At 39.4% G+C, this 24300-nt stretch overlaps 1 protein-coding gene across 1 annotated transcript; it reads right to left on the bottom strand.

Annotated features, from left to right (window-relative positions):
• Positions 1-1173: 1173 nt before the first annotated feature.
• LOC121190726 (GDNF family receptor alpha-4-like) lies at positions 1174-23172 on the bottom strand. The gene is made up of 8 exons (XM_041051691.1): positions 22852-23172; positions 12018-12284; positions 11818-11910; positions 11352-11721; positions 9674-9783; positions 8997-9131; positions 7159-7295; positions 1174-3771 (listed from the first exon to the last, which is right to left on the bottom strand). Exons 1-8 carry the CDS (start codon positions 22904-22906, stop codon positions 3568-3570), a joined length of 1371 nt encoding a protein of 456 aa, XP_040907625.1. The 5' UTR covers positions 22907-23172; the 3' UTR covers positions 1174-3567.
• Between the last annotated feature and the right edge of the window lie 1128 nt (positions 23173-24300).

Here is a 24300-nt window from a genome sequence, read left to right as displayed (position 1 = left end):
CTTTGACATGTTGCAGTAGGAAAAACACAGAAATTTAGACACCATAAAATTAATGATGTCTAAATTTCATTGGTTCAATTTCAGTGTCCTGGTAATGTGCGTGCTGCTTCACCATCATACTGTCGTTGTTAATGTTATCAATAACACTGGTGCTTTTCCTACCATGACAACTCAAAATGCTTGAGAATGCCTGACTGCTTGATTTGAAAAGTCTGTTCTGTCTCACCTCAAACTAATAATAACAAAAAAGCAACAATATGACTGTTGTGATATAATCACAAATTATTATTTATAATGTTGCAGAAAATAGCAAAGACGTTAGTTTGTTAACTGATTTTCAAACAGGGAAATTATTACAAATCAGTTTCTGACAATAGTATTGTTTGTGAAATGTTTATACGTGATGGAAGCATATGTGATTTGAGTTTGGTGGTTGCCCACTGCTCCTAAATGTTCTGAATAGTTCAAATGCAGAAGATAATTTTCCTCACATTACTAAAGCACAAGTTGACTTTGCAGACAGTTGACTGAATTTGGACATAAAAACAAAGGCCTGGAAAACTCATGCTGTACTTGTTATAATTAAAGCACAGGCTGATGCCAGTTTCTGCTACAGCCCCATTTTTTCTTCCTTGAAATCATTCCACTGTAGCTTGTTCCTGCCACAGTGGTGTCATTTTAGATGTAGAAGCCCCAAGACCCTGTAATCACCCCTGTCAGTCAGAAATTAAAATGTAAACACAGTAAAATACAAATGACTTAGTTTATCTAAAGTGGCTATGAGCCAAGGAAAACCAGTTATTTATAATTTATTTATAGTTTCTAAGCCACTAAGTTTTTAATTAAAGTAAATCAAAGTCCAAAATAGTATAGAAAGCTGTATATTTTAACCTGTAATTTAAAAAATCAGCTAAGGTATTTCAGTTCATTTTGCACTGAAACTGAGATTAAATTTGTCAGCGATACTCCCTTTCCCATCAGGGTGTATCAGTCTTTTCCACTTTTGAAAAGAAGTGTTAAGAGGAAGAAAATGTTAAAATGTTAGACGTTCATTCACAGCTTTGATTTACAGTAAAGCAGATTGTACTGTTAGACTTGAACATCTCCAATGTGACTTTTATTCTTCTCTTAGCAAATCAGCACAGTTTCTTCTATGTCACAAAATTGCACAGTTATTACACACTATAGTCAGCTTTTATTTGGCATGTTTGATATGTTCTCAAAACAAAGTTAGTGTGTGAAACACGTTACTGTACAGAGTCTCTCAACTGAATTTTCAAGATACAATCTAAAAAATGAACAAGTTGGGGAATATTCACACATTTTCTTCAAGAATTTCATTTATGGATGGAGAATGAGCTTGTTATTTTTTCTTTTCCTTAACTCATCAAATAATACAAGCCATGTTTGATGCAAATATGTACTTTACATAGTTTACAAATATAAACAAACCTACTGAAATGTGAAAATACATGTAAACTCACATTCAGTCGTTAAGGCCCGAGCGCACTGGATGTAATTATTGTCCAAATATGTTACTTACACATGTCATTCCTGCTTAGAAGGTGCTCTTTTTTTATACCTACTAAGCTTGCAGTCACACTTCAGAACTTTAACTGACCTTTTCCTCATCCACTTCTTAGCTTCCTGTAGCCAAACCCTCAACAAAACTGAGGTCAAAAAGCTGCATGATGTTATTTTGCCCTGAAGTGGGTAACAGTCACCGAAAGTCCACTAACCTTACAACATCAATTCTAGTCCAACTATGACTTCTAAAAATCAAACCAAAGCTTGAAGTGGTGATGGACCTGCATGTGAAAAAAAAAGCATAGCTCATAGCTCATACGCTTCCAGTGCGTTTCTGCCTTTAAACTTTCTGTCCTTATCAAAACATCAGCCTTTGTGTCAATAAACCATCATGTAAACAGGTTCAGCAGTGGAGGGGGTGGGGGTCAAAAATGTGGCGGGGCTCATACTGCCTCCTCAAGTGTTATTCAAACATCTAATACTGATTTAAATGCAGCTCAAACTGTGGTTCTGGTGTGGGAGTGGATGAGCACGTATAGCTGTGCTCCTTTGACATATACGGTAAATCAGTGATTTTAATTTTGTTTTTGGAAATGCACTGATCTGTTTGAAGATGATGAAGTCAGTGGACCGCATCACAGTCACTGTAAATATTACATTACACACAACGATTGTTGTTAATAAAAAACATGAATATACTGTATTTCAGAACGTTTCCTTGCAGAGCTCAGACAGGTTATTTCTTGCAAACTCATCCTCAAATTAGACAAGTTTATCCGTCTTAAGAAACTTCGCTATCCTTCTCTTTACCTACGTCCCTGCAGCTGTGTAATTTCACAAGAAAATGAGCCATAAGAGAAAAAATCATTAACATCAGCAAAAGATATTTCAGGCAGAGATAATGGCTCAATGTGCTGCTCAATGATCAGAGCAGCCAGCAGGCTTTACAGCGTCCTGTGTCCATCCCTATCTCTGCATCTTGCTCTCACAACATCTAAAGCACATGTGGGGGAAGGAGAGGGAGCACTAAAAACACATCTCCTAAGGATAAAAAAGTGAGAGGGTATGACAGCAGTAAATTGGCTATTTCCTCCCCTGAGCCTTAGTCCTGACTTCCCCTGCACGCTGAGCAGTTTGAATTGTGCTGTAATTGCTTATGTTGCTTTTCTCTGCTCATCATTTCTACAATAGAATTTGATCTCATTGCTTTTGCCCGTGGTTGGATTCTCAGCCACTCACCCTGGCAGGCATAGTACTAAGCAGCGTGTTAACTAAAGAAGCAGGGCAGAGTCACTGTTGCAATCTGCTTTTTTGGTGCACAAAGTGAGAAGAGCCAAAAGTTGAGAGGGCATAAGATCTCTTATACATAATGTGATAACGCACTGGGTTCACGTCTATCACTTTTTAATTGAAGCCATTTCAAAAAGTGTTTTTGTGTTACAAAGTAGTTTAAGTGTGGTGCAGTTTCTTATTATGGATTATCTTACTCAACCACAGTATGAAGGAGGGAAGGAGAAACGGATGTGACATGAGTCATGAAATAGAAATCAAAAGCCGTGCTCAGGTCCGGTTGCAGTGGAGTAGACTGCTTATGGGTTTTGGGAGCACGTATAGTGGATGTGGCCTTGGGCGATGTGCTTCTTGTTAAAAGAGGGGATGTACTTTGAGTGTGAAGCAGGCTCCAGATAGAGTATTTGCCCAGACAGCACTTCTCAGTTCACCCATGCACTCGTATATCTGCTCACGTTGTTCCCTTCCTTTCATAGGAGAGTACTTGAGCAAAGTCATGGCAGATACTGCAGGGCTACTGATATCTTTTAACTCTTGAGGAGGCAGTGATTGGAAAAACAGAACCATATAATAAAGTAATAAAGTTGGGGTAATTTAAAAAAAAAAAATCAAAAGAAAGAAAGAGTAAAGTTAAAAAGGAGCATTTCCATTTCTTCCTCGCAAATGTCCTGTGTGGTTCATTCTGAGCGCTGTGATGGACTTGAAAGTGGTGGCAAGTGTAAAATATGAGCGGAGGATGAGATGGAGGCTTCAGTAACCCCAACACTTCCAGTCCAGGATGAGTGTAGGCAGAAGCAGTAAAGGTAACACAGGTACTGCTCGGCTAGCTGCTCCCCGCTGACTCCCTCTAGCCCTGGATTCAATGTTAGAGTCCTTCTCAGAATAAGGCGGGATGACGTTGAATTCCTCGCTTTCTTCCTCCTCCTGCTGCTCCTCTCCCTCACTGTCCTCCATCTGTAAAAGCCGGGAAAGAGTGATTCTTCCAATTAAGAGAAGTGGTGAAGCATGTGGGGCGGATGTTCAGGATGTAAACTTCACAAAATGGCCCACAAAAACAGAACTCAAAACTACATATGAAAATATCCTAAAGCGACAGCCGAAAACAACCAAGGTGCTAAGCTATAATATGAAGCGTTTGATTGTGAACAAATGGACCACTAGTATAAAAAAAAGTTATTAATGTTACATTTTATGACAGTGTCACATTCATAAGTGTCTGATATTTGACAACATTTGAATTTTTGTGTTAATTTAAATAATGAAATTCTAGTGTTCAATCCTCTAAAAGACATTCATGACATACAGTAAGGGTCAAAACAGTCCAGACCTACATATACTGGGTCTGATGACAGATTAAGACCTAATGAAAATTAATGCCAGGGTGAAAAAGGCTCAGCTGCATCTTTACTGCCTAAGTAAACAAAACTCCTTTGGAGTAGATCAGAGAATACTGATAATGTTGTATTCTTCTTCTAATGAAAGAGTTTCAACTTTTTTAGTTAGTTGCTGGTTGACAAAACTGATTGCAAGGCATTGGTTGCCTCAACTATAAAATTATTGCATGGCAAAAGACAAAGAACCTTTTGTTTAAGGAGTATTTTATTCTATTACTCAATTACAACTTTAACCTAATGCCATCAGGAATGTGTTGTAGATGCCTGCATGTGAAACAAATTCTTAGGTGTTATTCTAAAGGCCATTAGACTTGTGAACAGCTGCAGCACAAGAACAGATCGGTTCACCGGTGTATAGGTTGACAAATGTACTGTAACACTTTTTACCATAATTTGCAGTTGTATATTGTATAAACAACTATTTCTAACACGGGTGTGAATTGCTTATGCACATTTGTGTTAGGAAACTCATGTGCCTCAAATTGGCCCCTTAGGCGACGAATAAAGTATTTTGAACTGAATTAAATTAAACTGGTGCTAATCATAAGCACTATGTTCTGTATTTCCTCAGAGCTCTTCTTTCAGACTAAACCAGACAAACCAAGAGGCCTCTGGTAACAAGAGTGCAAGTGCAGCAAGTCAATGCCTTACTCACTTTTCTTATACATTAACATGCATTAAGGCCGATTTGGTGATTTAAAAAGCAACCAAGCATATAAAGCTCCTCCACACTGTGGTGCAACAAAAGATTAAAGACATCAAAAGGAATTAAGGGGTAGCTAATGAACAACTCTCCAAAAGCTACTCTTCCAATAACTTAGATTTTGAATTTCACTCAAAGTATGACCCTTGTCTTTATCTCTATTAGTTCCATCTTTGTGACTAAGAAAACAATAACCATGTATTGGCAGGAATCCCAGATCCAGATCAACACCAAAATCATTTGATAGCAACTTGGCTCAAAACCAACTTGTCCGCAAAATAAGTGTCTGAGGTTTGCTGTTGACAGAAATACAAAATACAAAAAACAAAGGAGACATGGGACTGGTCTTTTTCATCTGATTCTGTCCCTTGACAAGTCTAAAACAGAGGGCAGCTCCACCAGAGGTCAAATTTGCAGCTGTGGAGGGCAAAGTTGCAGGGAGACTGTACTGTATGAACAGGGAAATATACTCACTACTCTCCACTGTAAGCTGCCAGCATGAAAACTGATGCCTGCTCGCCCTGCTGTTATGTTTCCCTGCAGATGTATGATCCCAGAACAGTGAGCATGTGCGATAAAATACATTTCTGTATTTCGTTTAAAAAAAAAAAAGATACAAGTTTAAGTGAATATTCAGACAAACCGATCGTTCTGTCATTTTTAGGACACTCTTGAGGGTAATGCAGGGCAATGTAACCAACATGACTGTCAAGAAATTAAATACCGAAGAACTTGTGCCGCAATGGAAGCGCATCTGACTCCAGATCAGAAGGTTTACATGTTCAAATCACGTCGGGTTCAGCCTTTGGGGACAGCCATGGCACAGCAAGTAAAGAGTGCGAGTTTGGACCGGCTGAAGGTCGGAGAGCCACCGGTTCAATCCCTCTGCCTCAGTGTCTCTAGTGCATGTGCATGCTTTGTGTATGTGTGTGTTTTGTTCACTTGCTGTGGTTAAAATGCTGAGATTATTTTCCTCAGTTGAGGGACAAAAAAGGAAAAAACTTAATTTAAGAAGTGTAGAACACAACAATCTGTGGAAAATTAGTAAAGCCACATTTTCAAATGTAAAAATATCATGAGAAGACTTGTAGCAAGCTATTTCCCTTTTGTGTGTGATACTGTGATGTGTTCAGAGGAGCTACCAAATTGAAACTGTCAACCAGGGAGGACAGAGAAACATTGTCCGATATTACGTTTCTCGTTATCTTATCCATTTAGCAGTTTTTGTCTAAGGTTTCTTGTGTAAACAGAGAAAAAAACAGCACAGGTTTATGTTAATAATCAAAATAACTTGTGCTTCTTTCCTATTCTGGCATGTGCACTTAGATTTAGTGATAGTATCATAATTCAGCAAACTCTCGCTGTTGCAGGTTTTTATATTCCACATATTCTTCCCACTAACTGCTCTGGGATTGCCCTCAATACGGTGAAGCCTCCACTCGAACACAGGAAAAGAGGAAGGTGTGAGGGTGTACCATGAAAGAGACTGAGATAAAAGGTCTATCTCAGACCTTTGCTTGGGCCCAAGTTTTATTTTCTAAAGTCTATTCAGATCAGCCTTGACATATCACTGACATCAAAACTAGAGCAGAGCACTTGTTCTTACTGCTTTCTGTTACCGTTGTAGCATAGCAATCCATTCTCAGGATTCACTTCACATTTTTCATGGGCAATGGAGTTCTGAAATTAAGTGTAAAGCTTAATATCATATGAAGCATTCTTTTATTACAATACACATTTATTGGTTTCATAAGAATGCCTCAACTAAGCCTATTTCAGTGCCACATAACAATCAGGAAACTGAAAACTGTCATCTTTAAATAAACTGTATTTAAATAAACTGTATATCTGGATGCAGCCCAGCAGCGGCAGGGTTTCAGTATGGTAAGGGATTGTGGGATGGGATAGGACGAAAGGAATGAGAAGGATAAAGATGGTGAGAAAATGAGGAATATGGAGCAGATGGGTGTGTATGCATGAATATTAACAGTAAGGGTTGAGTCTAATGCTGCAGACACCTACGGCTAATCCTGCGCCGCATTGAGAGATAGGGGTAGCGGAGGGAGGGGGAGAGAAATAATCTGAGGTTATACAGGGAGCTGCTGGGCCCAACTCACTGCTACAGTCCCTGTGATACTTAGGTGTTACCACCTGATACAGTCGACCACGTTTTCAGTTTGGCTTGTAGCAAGTGTCTAACATTAGCATATGGTGCGACAGTGAGGAAGGAGAGAGAGCACTCACACTGGTGAATTCAGGGAGAGTGTTAACGCTGACATGGACCCTCTCCTGGTAGACGCGTGGGGAGGGCTGAGAAGCTGGCACAGGAGTGTTTTCCACCGGAGGAGGAGCGGAGATTCCCATGGAGCTGATGGCATTGCCTGAAACAGAATCAGCAGGGGTCATCTTCATTAGAGTCACATCATTACTCATCTTTGAAGGCATCACCAAAATATTATCTGTGACTTTTATAAGCATAGTTGCAGCTCTGCAACTACTTTGCATGATTGGGCAAAATACATTTGAATATTACTTTGGAGCCACATTAGTGGCATGGCTCTAGGGATAGCAATATTAGAACAACTACTGGATGGATTGCCACTACACTGGGTAGATGCATCCATGTGCCCCTGTGGATGAACTGCAATAACTTTGCTGATCCTCTGACTTTTCATGTAGTGCCATCATAAGGTCTTTGTTTTTTGGCCAAATACCTTTACAGCTAATGACATTCCCATAAGTTACAATAGCACTTTTGTTCAGTGCTGAGTAGCAAATGCTAACATGCTAAATGAAGATGGTGATGAATATAGTAAACATTATACCTGCTAAACTTTAGCATGTTAGCACTGTCATTACAAGACCTAAAGCATCCGCATGAATGGGATGATGCATGAATGGGATGAATTTGTATAGAATGTTCCCCTCGTTCTTCTATCTACTATGTGCATCATTTTGGAATCACAATTAAACTTACCCACAACAATATTTTTAGAGGATGTGAAATAATATGTTGCAGGAGAAGGGAACACAGCACTGTTTAAAACCGACATCTACTGATTCATTCATCCTTAATGTGCATTCTTCTCTCAGTTAAAACAAGCTATTTGGCCTCTGACCCTAATTATTTCAATGTTACACAATAAAGATTGTTACATAACAACTGACACTGCGAGTACCTTTTACAGTAACGGAGACTTTTATATTTGTTGAGTTCTTCTTGCGGTGTATCTTCTGGTGCTCTTTCCACCCTTGTGGGTTTGGCAACAATTCAACAAGAAGCCACTTGTGTATATGTATGTACATGCATATCAGATTTGGTGAAGGGATTCTTTGACTCCACAGAGCCTGGAAATCACATTCACATTTGGCAGCCAGCCACTCACTAGGGAGAATGTCCCTTGCCATTGGTTTTTTCAAAAAGAAAACATGACGGTTCACTGGTTCGCCCTCTCAATAATCAATTATTACCCACCTCATTTGAATTCTGCATTAATGCACATTATAAAACACTCAGTTAGAACAGCCTCTCAAGATCATTTTAGTCTGTACTCAGGTATGGCATTTCCTCTGCCATTGTCTTGAACAAAGATAAAATTGTCAGCAAGAGAAGATGTTATTTAACATCAAATTGAGCAGTGTGTCTGAAATATGGAAACTCAGTCTTACTCAATTTCCCAGACTGAGCTGTAAGAAAAATCAAACATTCATTCCTTGGCTCAAAACTCTTTGATACTTGGATTTTTGATCAGTGTATTAATGTATAAACATTGTTATCATGGTTAGAGACATTCTTCATATGCAGTTATCCAATTATCTAATGGGAAATGTTGGTGTGGTATTGAACTGTGACACTAAATGTACCATCATCTGAAACATCCAGAAAGTTAAGTTTTTTTGCTTGAAACACACCTGTATATCTACATGACCAGTTACAGCCTCTGTCTTGCAGGAGACTCAGAGTTTCAACACTTCCTGTGCTGGAACAGCTAGCTCTTATTATTGTGACTCAATATGGATGAGCAGCCCTGAAGGTGTATTGTACTGTACTGTCTGTGGTGAAACCATGGCATTTTACTCACGCAGACATATATTGTTGCTGAACATATGTAGGATCCGCTGACAGCCCTGCCATTCGTTCCCACTGCCTTCACACGTGCACCACTGGGACACTTCTGTGCTGCTGTTGCTCACATAGTTGGGAGTCATGATGGTTCCTGGTTAAAGAAAAAAAGATGTATTATAGGTGCAACTTTTTAAGGAATATTTCCCTCAGGCAGGAGATTTTCATTTTCAGCACACACCTCTATGGAAGGTAAGACTCAGTCTACCGGCAATATTAGTTGCCCAGGGGATCCAGTGTCACCAATTTTCCAGCTCTCGATATTGATAATTGCAGGTACACAAAATTACTTTTATACAGTGTGGAAAACAAAAGGAAATAATATTACCTGGATCATTCTGTGGGGGAGCTGGAAATGCAATTTTTAAATCAGGTTTTTTTTTTTTTAAGTGATGCTGACTGGATTCCCAGGGCAGCAACTTTTGGCAGTTGACCATTTATGAACTCCTGTTCTTGTTTTTTTTAAGTGCAACAAAATGAAAATTATATGAGTCAAATATCACTGTAAGACACCTACTGATGTTTTCCTATAATGAGTCCTTTGAGTAGCTCTCAAAGGAGTAGCTCTCTTTTTTTTCTGAACTACTCCCTCTTTCAGCCTCTTCTACTTCTTTAATTTCTTTTCCTTCACCTTACCTATGAGTCCAGCGTAGGCCTTCAAGCACATAGCTCTGCTCTCTCGGATACAGCCAGAGGCAGACAGAGGGGAGGGCTGACAGTTGTGTTGGAAATCAGCAAACCGGGATCTGTAACACACACACACACACACACACACACACACACACACACACACACACACACACACACACACACACACACACACACATACACACACACACACACACACACACACACACACACACACACACACACACACACACACACACACACACACACACACACACACACACAGAAGAAAATGTGTCAGCACAGAGCAACAGTGCTTTTTAAAGAGTTTTAACAATTTCTTTTCAGGATTTGGGGTCCAGCTAAAACAAAACAACACAAACCACAGTGCAGTGTTGAAGCCAAAAATTCAAAATAGAGAAATAGTTGTGCACTCACATTAAAACCATGTAAACGTCAGTGAAATTTCAGGGTTTTTTTCCAGCCTACCAACACCCCTATTTTTCTTTGCAAAACTAGCCAAAAACATTCTTCTCAGTGAGGCAAAACACTAAAAGCCAAGTCTAATAATATTCTTGCTTTGCAGTTCTAATGTCTTACACACAGTTATTTTCTAAAAGCAATTTAACTTGTTTAAAATTACTGGTACTGAAGGTAAGAATAATATCCTCAATGCTGATAGTAATACCCAATTATAATTAAAATTATTTCAAAAGCAGATGCCTGATGTTCACAGTAAATCTTTAAAACAAGCCCTCAACATCTGTAACATCTTGTCACTTGTAGCTGAATCACTCAGACATTTCATCAATAATCTAAAGCAAATTTATGATATTGTAAATCTTGAGCTAAAACTGAAGAAACTAAAAAAAGGTGATGAGTGTTTCTGTACTGTTCCCACACTCTTTAGTGGAACCACATGGTAACCATGCGTGTGGAACAGAAGAACCTCATGTCAGCTGTAGTTAGTGCTCCTCTCTTTTTTTTTGTCCAAAATGTGTTTCTAATAATGCAGAGGGAGGATTTAGTGTGACCTTCTTTGCTTCAAATAACAACTTTTTTTGTTGCTTATCATTAATAACTTCTGTAACATTTACACAGAGACTAGGATGTTATTAATGTAAGCAAGTCCTATATATTTATAAGCAATAAGAAGACAGAGAAGTGACTAAAATTAGCCTCAGAAAAGCTGCCATAATCATACTCATGTGCATGTTCACAGCCGTGAATTCTGGACCACTAAAAGCAAACATTTCTGAGCAACCCGCTCCCCACCCCCCACCCCGCACCCCAACCCCATCCATCTTTTCTGGAAAACATCCATCTTTTCTTCTTCTGCTTCTCTTCCACTGTTATCAGTGTGGAAAGGATAAATTGAAAATAAAAACTAACTCCTTTTTTTTTTTTTGATACTTTGATATTTGAGCTAAGAGCCAAGTAGGTGCCAAAATTTTATGTAAGTCCCAGACTAATACATGACCAGATGTAATGCACCGAGTCTGTTATTTTCAGAACATCTTGTCATCATGCTTACATGGCCGCTAATCACAGGCAAAAAGACGCTGTGCTCTGAGACCTTGAGGCCTAAAGAAGCTGTTGAATGTGCTTCCTTGCTCATATTTTCAAAGGTATGTTTTCAATATGTTGACACTGGTTTCCATTGTTGTAAGTACTGTGTCCGTCTTACCTACACAGCTCATCTCTGGAGCAATAGTTCTGCAGGCTCAGACAGTTAGGCTTGCCCACTCTTTCCTCCCCTTTCACATTCTCCTCATAGGAACACGACGGGACAATGGTTTTCCTCCGGCGCTCCCCACACAGAGTGTCAGAGCAGGGACAGAAGAGCAGAGCGAAGCTGTACTCCTCTGGCACACGCTCCAGGAAGCGCCGCAGGGCTTTGTGGCATTTCTGGCGGTTACAGCTGTTCTCAGAGGCTGTTGCCCGCTTGGTGCAGGCCACGACATATTCTGACCGCAGGGAGCCACATTTCTCATACAGGCCACAGTCCTGAGCTGCCTTCAGACACTGGTTTTGGCCATCCACAGAAAGAGTGGAAGCTGGGGGGGTTTGAGAAGGGAAACAGAGTAATGTATATCCGGAAATAAAAATCATATTTTATTTGTGTGCCAAACTTAGTACAAGCTATACTCTACCTGCCATTATGGAGGCCATACGAGACATCTCAATGTTTCTCACCAGATTTAACTCCAGTTCTTCATATGGAGACACCTCATACTCATCATATGCTAAAGAAAAAAAAACAAGCACAGTAAGGAGTATTATCACATGGATTGTGCAGCTGAGAGTCAAAAAAAAAAAAACCCCACACACACATGCCAGTGCTTAAGCCCACCTGCAAATCTCACAGTCCAGTAGACCCTGAGGCAGTGTTCCTCCCTTCGAGAGCCACGCTGACACTTGCAGACTTGAAGGGGGCGGTAATGCTGCAAGGAGTTCTGGGCCTCCAGGCACTCCAAACGGGCATCTGAGCCAAGGGGCGACACCGCCTCCTCAGCTGCACAGTACTCCAAAAGTCGATAGAGGACCATGCAGGACTGCTCCTGGATGCAGCCCTGCTCCGCCATCAGACAGTCTAAGGATGCAGATACTGGAACACTACCTGGAGGAGAGGTTGATAATGTTAGTGGACAAAGCTGCTGCTGACCAACTTTACCATCAATGGGTGCATAGCTGCATTATGCTTGAATATCATCCAATACTAGCCCATAAGCTAAATAGGTTGTAATTAAGAAAACAGAGCAAGATGAGTGCACTCCTTAGACCCTCTAATGCACTACAGTGTAATATCCTACGAGGAAGATTAAATTGAAAAACACACAGAGTAGAAATGTGGGCAAAACCTCAATGCTCCTTACAGAAACACAGGAGTCTTTCAGATAATTTAACAATACTATAGGGTTGTTTTATGGCAATAATTATATCATAATTATTTCATCATCTTCTCGGTGGGATTCCTAGTTGACTTCTCTCCTAATGTTTTGTACACAGGTGTACGGTGTACCTTTGCCTGTTTCTGAATGCACCATTTTTTTTCCAGCCCTCTGTCTCAAAGTTTGCACTGCTGAAAGTTTCAAGTCCATCCAAGCTTTTGGGAATGCTTCTGCTGCCAGTCACCTCACATTATTATATTTGGTGTGTATGTTTCGCAGACACCTCTTTCGTAACACATGATGTTCAAACACATGCTATCATAAATTTATATGAATCTATAGTGCTATCAGGAAGGTTGCCAGGCTGTAGCTTATCCTCCTCAATTTTTTTTTTTTTTTTAATTTTTGCGTTCAGTTGAATGATCTCCTGTGCTGTCATGTGAAAACTCACACTGCTGGTCTGTTCCAAGTTCTTCTTAGAAACATGGGCATCCAAGCTTTGAGAGTCAGCTGCCTTAACAGCACTGCATTCATAAGTTAGGCAGAAAATAAAGCCTAAAGGATGACTAAACAGGGATATTGCGAAAAGCAAATTTGGTAGATTCCTGCATGAAAAATGATGTTCCACAGCCAGCTCTCAAGTCTTGGATCTTCCTGCAAGTATTTGAACCACCAAAAAGGGAGAATTTCTAAAACAGTCCCTTCCCCTGTGATAATAAGATCACGGAAACTAAAACATAAAGGCTACATGATGTTCACTGTGAGGGATTACCTTCCTCAAGCAAACGTCAAGTTACCTTACTCTTGCCAAACTGGCAGAGATGCACTAGTAAACATCAATAAAAAAAAAAACTGTGATTTGCTATTGTAAGTCATTGGTAGCAATGTAAAATACACAGAAAAAAATGGGCTGAAAAAGTAAAAACATTGGTGTGGTGCTTGAACATTTTCGATGTGACATTAAGTATCTACAGAGACATGTACTCATGGATGTCTTGTACAAAAGCACTGCTGTTGTTATTGTAAAAGGACACATGAACAGCTGCAGGCACAACCTTTTGCAACAGGGTCCCTTCCGCTCAGAACAAGCTTTTCACCAATGTCAAGCACTGTCTCCACTTGAAATGATAAAGACAAAACCAATTTCATCTTTTTCCCACCAACACAACTGACACGTTTGCTTCCAATTCTGCTTTCAGACAGTGAGACACAGTCTGAAAGCTTTTCCCTTGAAGTTGCCCCAAACAAATTGTCTGTGGAAAACAATTTTTATATGATGCAATAGCATGTTGCTCCCACAAAATATGCTGCTTGAAGATACTGTAACATCAGCCATATATGTATTTAAAAGGGTTCATCCCTTTAAGTTTTACAGGAGACATTTCTTCTAAAACTAATACATTAGTTAGTATAAAAACAGCTGTGATGGTCTACAGTCATTAAGCATTAAGAGTGTTTTGACTGTGTTTTGTCTTGAATGACTGGAAGTGAAAAACTTCAAATCATTTCATAATACTGATTGTTGCTCCATGAAAAACAAAATGGTGGAAGGCCAGAGGATGCCCGAGGGAGAAAACAAATGAGAGGCTTCTTCAAAAAAACGCATTCTGATGGAGCATTTCAGGAAATTAATTTTCTCAAATGTGACATATAATTGTCCCCAGCAATTACACTTTATACACAGAGTTTCCAGACCGAGAAAGAAAATAGCTTGAGTAAGCAATACACGCACACTTTTCCTGCTTTATCTCGTTAATTTGCTCTATCCTGTCACTTTTTAAGGAACAGGCTGACAGACTTTTAAAAATATTTTGTGCAACTAGAAATAAACATAGCAAATGTTCATGTTTGAACTTAATGCATGCCTGTGAACCAATATCTGAACCTACAGTATTTATCCTCGCCTGTACTTATGCTTCAGTACATTAACATTTTACTTAACATCACACAAGCTCATACGCAAACACACACACACGGCATTGTGTTAGATCGGTCACACACTTCGATTAAGCTCCTGCTGACTGGCGGCACAAAGCACGGCTGCAATCCAATTCTGCTGCTGCATGTTTTGCAATCTCAGGCGCCACATGAGGTCCACGTCTCACTTTGGCTTGAGACATATCATAAACAGAGGCTACGCTTCATCGCCACTGCAGGAAACCTGCCAAGGCTACTGCAGTGACTCCATAGGCAGAGGTGGGGAAAAAAAAACACAGAGCAATGAGTCATATTCACAGTCACAGCTCCCCAAAGTATGTAAAGGTGATGATTACCTGTCCATTTATACATCATGATGCCTTGATAATTATACTAATTATATATAATAATTATACTAAAGTATTAAATTCTAAGTCCTAAAAGTAAAAGTATTAAAATCCTAAAAGTATTAAAGTTTAGCTGCATTTGAAACAGACTTCATGTAATCTCAAGTTTGGGCAGTGAACAGTTTATTCATTATTCCTTCTCAGTGTTTGCTCCCTGAGGCTCACCATTGATAAAGAGAGACTATCAGCAATTTTAGTTTCCGAGAGCCTGTCTTTGTGCACACACACACACACACACACACACACACACACACACACACACACACACACACACACACACACACACACACACACACACACACACACAGAGAGATAACAAAAATCTATATAAATATAAAGTACAGAGAAGCTCTGTTAAATCTTGTCCAGTAGACAGGTCATAATTATTTTCATAACTTGAACATTATTTAATGTCATGATGATAAAGAAGCACCATGCTCACATTATACTGTTTGAGATGCAACAAATTATAAAAGTAAAAGTCTGGGTTAACTGAACTGTTGGTCCGAGTTTGGAATGTGTGTTTAAAGCAAAAAGAAAAGGAGAGAAAAGTGAATAGGAGATGAATTACTGTGATATGTGAGCCATAATACACTCTATTGATTTCTCACTGGGGTGATTAATAGAATTTGTGAGGCAAAGCTGATGAAGGTTAACGCCGTAAACGGCAAACCGCACACCACACACCGACATTCACAGGGAGCAAAGTGGTTTGGCAAATTTCTCTTCCGTCCTTTCAAGCGCGTGGGCTGGGTAGCAGAGAATCCAGATTGTTTGGCAGTAATTTGACTTGAGGGGGGAAGATGGCAGGAGAGTGTGACTCTGGTATAAAACATGTTTGAGGGACTGTGACAAAATGGACTTCTCGGAAGGAAGTCCTCAGGCTTGAGGAGGAAATAGCAACAAAATGGAGCAAAAGTGAGAGTGGTGTAACATGACTGTGACTGCCACTAATTGTTTGCCACTACTCGCACTCATTCATCTCATCTACATTCAGACCAGTGAGATTCCTGACTGGTCTGTACATAAAGTAGTGTGTTAACATGCATACTGATGTTTCACGTAAAGGCCTTTAGTGGAACAAGGTGGAGTTTTTACAGTACCCTCTGAATTTATCATGTCAACTGCAGCTGAAGTGATTAGTCGAGAAAACAAAAAAACAAAACAAAAAACATGAATCAACAGCTATTTTGATGATTGGTTAATAATTTAATGTTACTTGTCCCAGCCTCTTAAATGTGAGAATTATCTACTTTTTTCATTCATTGTTAGAAAATTAATCACTTTTGGATTCAGGTCAGACTTTCATCAAACAAAACAAGCCTTTTGATGGTAAACTGGCTTTGGGAAATTGTGATGTGCATTTTATTTTTAAATTTTCTGACATGTTATAGACTCAAGAATCAAGAAAACAATCTGCAGCTTGACTGGTAATGAAAACCATCATTACTTGCAGCCCTAAATTTAACAGTATTTTTATAGCAGTTTTTGAACTTTTAACATTGACGTCTCAAATGTCCTAAGGCCTCACAATAATAGCTTGTTGTGTTCATTAGTAGGACATTATTTCAAAGCTGCAACTCCATGAAGCTCATGTGATTTCAGTGACAGAACTGACCTTTGATAACCAGAATATTTAAGGATATAATCTCATCCTGGTTGGTGTAAATCCAATATAGTATTTATATGTGCTTTCTAATAAACTAAATATATGAATATCATCAATAAACTGTGCAGTTGGTCGAATGTTGATGTGTAAGCAAACACACTAATTGGTCTTAAGAGACCGAACAGAAAAACATGGGAGTAATAAGCAAGAGCAAGTGAGCTCCAGGACAATAGAGCACGTTTGTAAGTCAAAAGGAATTATGATTTTCCTGCCAAAATGCTTACTTTAATTTTGATTTAAGCTACTACATTCAAAAAAAAAAAAAAAAAAAAAAAAAAAAAAATATATATATATATATATATATATATATATATATATATATATATATATTTATTTATTAAAAATTGGACCGAGCAGATGGCTAAGGAATAGGCAGCCTTTGTAAACATTAGTAACTAGTAGATTGGGTCCAAGCCTAAAAATACACAAAACAAAGTGACTGACCCCATCTCATTCCAAAAATTAAAATGCTTTTATTTCACACAGTAAAAGCTGGATTAAAACACTGCACCATCTTGTGCTATTATAGTTTATCGGGGATTTCTGATTGAGTTTTTGTCGAAGGCATTTCAGTTTCTGACTTTTTGATGAGCACTTCTGGTGTTCATTGTATACCAGAACAAACTTCCGGTCTGTTGGCATGTTGTGCATTTGTGTACCAGTGGACAGAGGCAGAGGTGTGGACTCGAGTCACATGACTTGGACTCGAGTCAGACTCGAGTCATTAATTTGATGACTTTAGACTCGACTTGACAAAATGTAAAGAGACTTGCAACTCGACTTGGACTTTAACATCAATGACTTGTGACTTCACTTGGACTTGAGCCTTTTGACTCGACAAGACTTGCTACTTTCCTCAAAAACCCAAAGATTAAAAAGGATGTTATTAAGGAACGCTCTGTATCTTTCTTTGTATGTGTGCGTCTGTGTGTGTATGTGCTGTTGGCACAACATCCAATCAAATTAGATCAACGTTGTTTTGATCCGACAGCATCCATCCAATCAAATTGCAGGACAACCAATGAAGACGGACTGTCAAACAGCGCGCTAGCTGGAAAAAATGATACCAAAGATAGTTTCGTTCGGGTATAAAAACTACGAGGTGGTCAATAAAAAACGAATTGCAGTATGCAAAACATGTGGCTCGAAGATTACAGATGGAGACGCAACAACTTCGAACTTCGTTCGACATCTGAAGTTGCACAAAGAAAGGTAAGTTCTGAATGAAAGCTTACATTTATTGGCTAAGTAGCTAATTTTTCTTTGCTGTGTAGCTAAATCATTGCAAACACGGTAATTTGTTGCGTCTACTGCGAGTTCACTCCCTTATTCATACCTTTGTTAAGTATTTTTTTAACAGGGCTATGGTTGAGGTACTTATACATAACATTAGTCAAGGTATCACACAGTAGACGGCGGTTAGCAGCAACGCATATTTTAGCCACCTACAAAGAGGCAAACCTAATAAAATCAAGGTCACTTTAAATGTGCGCTATATTAAGAATATGTGTACCGTTTTAGCTTGCTGTCAGACGGATTTTTCCGACAGGAAAACAAAGTTATACTGCTCGTTGCTCTTACTCTCTAGCAGTCCATTGACGAAAAAACAAGTTAGCTTGCACACGTGAGTTGCTGGTCTACGTGCTGCAACGTAACACACTAAAATACAAAATATATTATCACACAATGTTAAGATTGATATTAATAATATGAGTAATTAAGAGTAGTTTCAATACAGTTCATGTGTTGCTATAAGGGATGTTCTGACATCTGTTTAATATGCTTACCTCTTACATAATATATTATTGCTGTGTGGTTAAAAGGACTCGAAAGGACTTGAAACTCAAAGTGTAGGACTTTGGACTTGACTTGAGACTTGTCAATCTTGACTTTGGACTTGACTCGGGACTTGCCTGTCTTGACTTGGGACTTGACTCGGGACTTGAGGGCCAAGACTTGAGACTTACTTGGGACTTGCAAAACAATGACTTGGTCCCACCTCTGGACAGAGGTGTTTTCTCAGGAAGGACACAACTGGTTAATTAGTGCTGATTAGAACTTGTGTGGGTCCTTATTGACACAGCCATTTCTGCTGAGCTCCAAAGTTTTGCAATTTCCACCAATCAGCTCATCGACTTTAAACTTTCTTTTCAACTTTTTATCACTTCAGCATATATAGGATCTCTAACCCTGTTTCTGCTCTCATCTTTACAACTCCTTGCTTCTCAGCCCCTCCACGATGCCATACCTGCTGGGTTTCATTATTCCCTTCAAACTGTCTGCCTCCAGTTTTTTTGCCAAATCATCTAAAATCTCTCCATCCTAGATGTGTCTATTCCACATCTTTCTTCAAGTGACTCCTGTGGCTTTCTTCACACAATCACATCAGAGCCACATTGATGACAGCAATAACATGTCTAGTCTCAGTGAAGAACACACATACAGTCTCACTCAATAACTAGGAGAATAAAAATATATCTCCTGTACAAAGCAGACTTCAGAAAACAACTTGATTTCTTTTATTCCCTCCTGACAATACCCTGTCTTCACAAAAAGCTGCAATTACATTTAATCGTCCAACGCAGGCCAAGACAGGGGCCTTGATAACTTCATTCCAAAAAGTTTTACATGTGACAAAGTTTCACATGTCCTGAAAATTGCCCTAAAGTGCTGCTCATGCATGGGCAAATTACACCTTGGTTTGCCCCTCAGTTTGTGCAAGCTAACAAGGCTGAATCTCTGTGTGACTGGAGCAACGAAAAGTGCAGCACAGTTGCGCCTGCTTTAATCAGTTTTCATGCACACACCCCACAGAAGCGACTCCAGCTCTGGAATTATGCGCAGCGCTTTGCAACAAAATGCTCACTTGCAGTGAGGAATAAGCAACTCAATGTGTGACCACTCTCATTATTATAGCATATGGCAGAGATGAGGACAGTTCCACTGAGAATTTGGACCACATAACAGAGTAGCTTTTTCTAAAACAAAAGAGATAACTGAGAACTGGCTCCAAAAATTATTAAATTATGCCTGTTCAGTACAATCTCTATGTTTTGACAGCATGTGGTAAGGCTCAAAGCATCCAAAGGTGACAATTCAATAGTGTGTACAAGAATCATCATTTCATGTTCTGAATCAATAGCTGCCAATTCCATTTAGTGTGTGGATAAGGTCACGTTTAATGAGCTGCCCCACTGGATTGTACAGCCACATCATGTAGGCAACAACCCTCCTCTGTACTCCAGGTAAAAGGCATTATCAGGTGCCGCATCAGCCAGTCAGGATGTCTGGAGCAGCGTAAATATTTCAGGCTTCTTCCTTCTGCTGCCTGGTGCAGTCCTAAATTATGATGTGCCAAATAATTTCTTGGCCAGAAAGCGATATAAATAGACAGTTTCTATCGGGCTACGGGTTTGTGTTGGTGCCATCAAGCGTGTAAAATTAAGCATGAAGCGAACAAATTAAGTATAACAGGCAGTGACACATAAATGGTACAAATTAATATTCAAGAAACTTTTAGTTTTTTGTGCTGTGAGCTTGATGGCGAGTTGAGTGGAAAGCAGGTGTCGCTCAGAAAACCACTTTTTAATGTTAAAGTTATCCTTGATGTGAACATTTTAATTAAAATGATTTCTTGAAAGTAAAACATCAAATATGTGAAATAATTGCATTTTCAGAAAGTGTATTTTAGGGTTGTGTTTTTATCTAAGTAATGTCCAATGGGCATGTTGCCAATTTAATCTTTGTGTGCTGTCGTCCTAAACGCAACTGAATTACAAGCACAGAGTACATAAAGACAATGCCTCAGCAGAAAGAGAGAAAAAGAAGAGTCTATGGCACAGCGGGAAAGATAAAGAGGCCAAGAGTTAGATAAACCTGTGTGCACAAGGTGGTGCACCCCTCAGTGTGTATATAAGACACTCAAATCCTGAATATAAACAGCTCAAGCATGTGGATATTAGTCCACCTAAGACCTGTGTAACTTTACACAGCCTGAAAATGTGCTCTAATAAATTTATGACAACCGTGTTGAGGCTTAATCACGTCCACTAAATGAAGTACCAAAATAGCAACACTCAATCACCAGTTGCAGTCTGTGCTGGGACTTTAGCAATAATCCACACAGGCCTTGAAGCAAAGGGTCAAAGTCAGGTTTAGTGTCCTTCAACAATAGCCTGCTCTCCACTGATATCTGGACAAAGACACATTCAAAGTGATCTCGTGCATTGTATGTGAGATGTGTTTCCGTTGCACTGCTATTAATTTGGAAAAAGAAACGCACAACAAATGAAAACAATAAGAATAGAGAATAACTACTATGTCATTTATATCAGAGGAGACAAGTTTTCAAATCATGAAATGTGTTTTCAAGATGCAGAATCTTTCCTGTGTTTTCTTATGTAGTTTGTAATGAAGTATGGAGTCCTGAAGCAGATGTTGGACATCTAGGGGAGGTTATTGTCTGCTGAAGTTTGTACTTCCATTGTTTAGGTCACAGCGTTGCACACGGCCAGATATATAACAAGGTATAAATAACACTGTGTGAAATGAAATACAGTTCAGAAGGGCTATTTATACATTACCTTTAAAACTAGACAGGGAGCGTCCATCACAGTGTCACTTAATAGTGTCTATGACTAGATTGTAGAAACAAAGCAGATTTACAATAGGCTGATCCAAAACCAGATGAAAGCCAAGGGAGTTCTGCCTTTCACTTTTCTTTAATGATGTCAATAAACAAAATTTAAATCCAATCATTTCTTTTGCAATTAGGTATAATGGCATAATTCAGCATCATGACAGACACCTAATCTGCATTTGTAATGACTCAGAGGCCAGTTAAACAGCACTTGAACATAACTGCGTTTCTTAGTTTGATTTCGCCTAAGTGCCTGACAGGTGGACGCACTGGATGATATACTAGGTGCTTGAAAGGTTTGACATTCACAGGAATGCATTCATCATTTTATGATACTAATCTCTTACGGGAAGCTTCACCTGACATTATCTGAATTTTCCTGAGTGCAATGAAGCCTGCACCCCCTGTACCACTCAAATAATCCTAACATTTACAGTATTTGTGTGTATTTGAGTTCTGTTTTTATTTGGTCTGTGTTAACAACGGACACGGATACATGACCTGCAGACAACACATAAAACCGCATTCAAATTATGAAAAAGAATCTCTGCTCCGGCTCCGGCTTATGATCAAAAATGACATAATTCAATATCAATAACCACAGATCAACAAGCTTTATGCTCCACTGGGAGATTTCTTATCTAGCCACCGTCACTATTATCGACTTCAATGATTACAACTCATTTTGCTGGAGCTTGTGTGTGTGTGTGTGGTAGCAGAGGAATTCAAATTCATGCACTGTATGTCAAATCAGACAGGTATTACACCATCTCTTCTCCATTTGATTATCAGTAAAGACAAAGACTCACAAAGCACTGACACTACAAACTAGTCCGTTACATTATTGCCATTAAGTTTTTGGGATTTATTTTTTTTTTGCTTTCATATTCAATCCTTCATCCCAGCAACCTTTAATGCACATTTTATGTAAAACGTCAATGATTTACAGATGTGGCAGCCAACACGCTTTCATGTAAAGGAGAAGACCATTTAGTTGAACAATTCACGTGTGATATTTCCATGATCTGGGACAGCCCAATCAATATTTGGGAGATGAACAGCTCTATTTGGAACGAATCCAAGGCAGAAATAACAGACCTGAACCCATGATGTCATCCACATGTAAAATCTAAAGCTGCTTTCTGAGATAATGAATGGGAAACTGATTTTATGGACCCCTGTAATGTTATTTTGAAGGTCATCTCAAAAGTTTTACTCAAACGTGGAACAGAGTTATCATCTGCAAAACTGAGAATATTCCTAAATTTGAAATAAATCTGTCTTATGCTTAGGCATCCAATCATTCCCGGTTTTTTAATAATGAGCCAAGTGTCCTCTTAATACAATAAATTTACAAAATTATTAAGTTATTACCAGCAATCCAATCTGAAATCCAGTGTCTTCATGTGCATCTGAGCTGGGGGCTTTGTTTCAATCCATAGCCTAATTGCTACTATTCACCAGACATGTGCATGAAAATCTCTTTGCAGACACGCATTTGCTTTCTTGTTCAAGTTCCAAAACAAGATATTTTCCAAAAGAAAATACATAATCTGAGCCATGCACTGCCAGACTAAGGTGATGATACAATCTCAACGGTGGGTAACATTTTCTACATCTTAAACAATATGCCAGCTGTTAGGAATAAGAAATATGCTGCTCACCATGAGAGAAGACATTGAGCAGAAGTCCAATGATCATCATCCTGCCCGGTGACATTGGAGAGTTGGGGACTGGGAAACTCGCACCCGGCTCGCTGCAGCTCAGTGACCCGTCTCCTGCCACATCCAGCCTCCTCTTCTGCTGCTGCTGCTGCGCCTGCACGGACTGAGGCAGATCGGATGGGCTAGTACACAAAGTTGGCAAAACTGAACCGTGCACACAGCTGGAGCGATTCAAGTTCTCGCGATTTTTGTTGTCCCATTTATTTGTCGGATCCCAGTTATATTGATCTCAAGTGAGCGTGTAACGGCAGATTCCAAATAAAAAACATTTAATCCAAAAAAGAAACAAAAAAGTTTGTCTGCAGCAGCTCCAGTAAGACACGCTACAGTCTCCCAAGTGCGAGTTATGTCGCAGTTGCACATGTGTGTGGCTGCGTCGCAGCTCCACAGTTGTCCAGCTGGAATCGAGATCAGAGCGCAGAGACTGCATGGCGCATCTCTGTTAAAGGCGCAATATGATTGGCGCCTGAAAAGGCTGAAGATGCCCGTGGGATGTTAAAATGTTTCCTGTGGGAGAACAGCTGGGTTGTTGACGGACAACACAAGGTGTATATTACAGATTGCATTAAAAAGTCAGTTATGTTTTTGAAAGGGGGGGGGGGGGGGGGGTACGTATTCATAGCACATCAACAGAATTCTCACTCACTAACTAATCCACTTAATTGACTAAACTGTTTCCACTGTTTATTGTGTTTTAATGGTTTTAAAGACTGGCTGTGTTCAAAGCAAACCTTCACTGAATATAAAAGGCTTTGACTTTGAAAGTTAACTTATAATCAAACGTTTTCAACATTCAGAGAAAACCTACTCTTGAGCTGAAGAAGCAGCATCAGTTCACTGATGCTGCGTCTTCAGCTCAAGAAGAAGCAGCATCAGTTCACTGACAAACACAGTCTTCTCCTTCCATTTTGGACCAATCTGTGAAGACAATAATTCTGTTATAAATTTTGTTTTTCGTTTTTTTCCCCTTACAAGCTTAAATGTTAAATGTTGAATTAAACACTCCCCCCCATCCCCCCTCCCCCATCTGCCTGTGACCAGTTTACAGCCCCACTGCCGTTTCCATTCCTATATCAGCTTACAGCAGGACTGGGAGTGTGAAATTTTGACTTGTTCCACTGGAACCACCAATGCAGCTGGTCTGTGGTTGTTGGGTTGCTTGGTCCAGAGGGTGACATGTAGTGAAAAAATACTAAAATATATGTGACTCACCTGTAACACTGAGATGTCTTTTTTTTTCTTCCTTTTGTTTGCCCAAAAAGTTAGTTTAATTGTTCAGTTTGTGTCTGTGCATGCACAGATACTGTATAACAAAGGTTGCCATTTTCTGTGTTACTCCCTCCCATATGAACACAAAAATAGATTTGCACATGTGATTGCAGTGCAGCT

The sequence above is a fragment of the Toxotes jaculatrix genome, chromosome 12 (assembly GCF_017976425.1).
Source record: "Toxotes jaculatrix isolate fToxJac2 chromosome 12, fToxJac2.pri, whole genome shotgun sequence".
NCBI classification, from domain to species: Eukaryota; Metazoa; Chordata; class Actinopteri; family Toxotidae; genus Toxotes; species Toxotes jaculatrix.
Note: the sequence above shows the minus strand (reverse complement) of the source record. Positions and strands in the feature narration are given on the sequence as shown.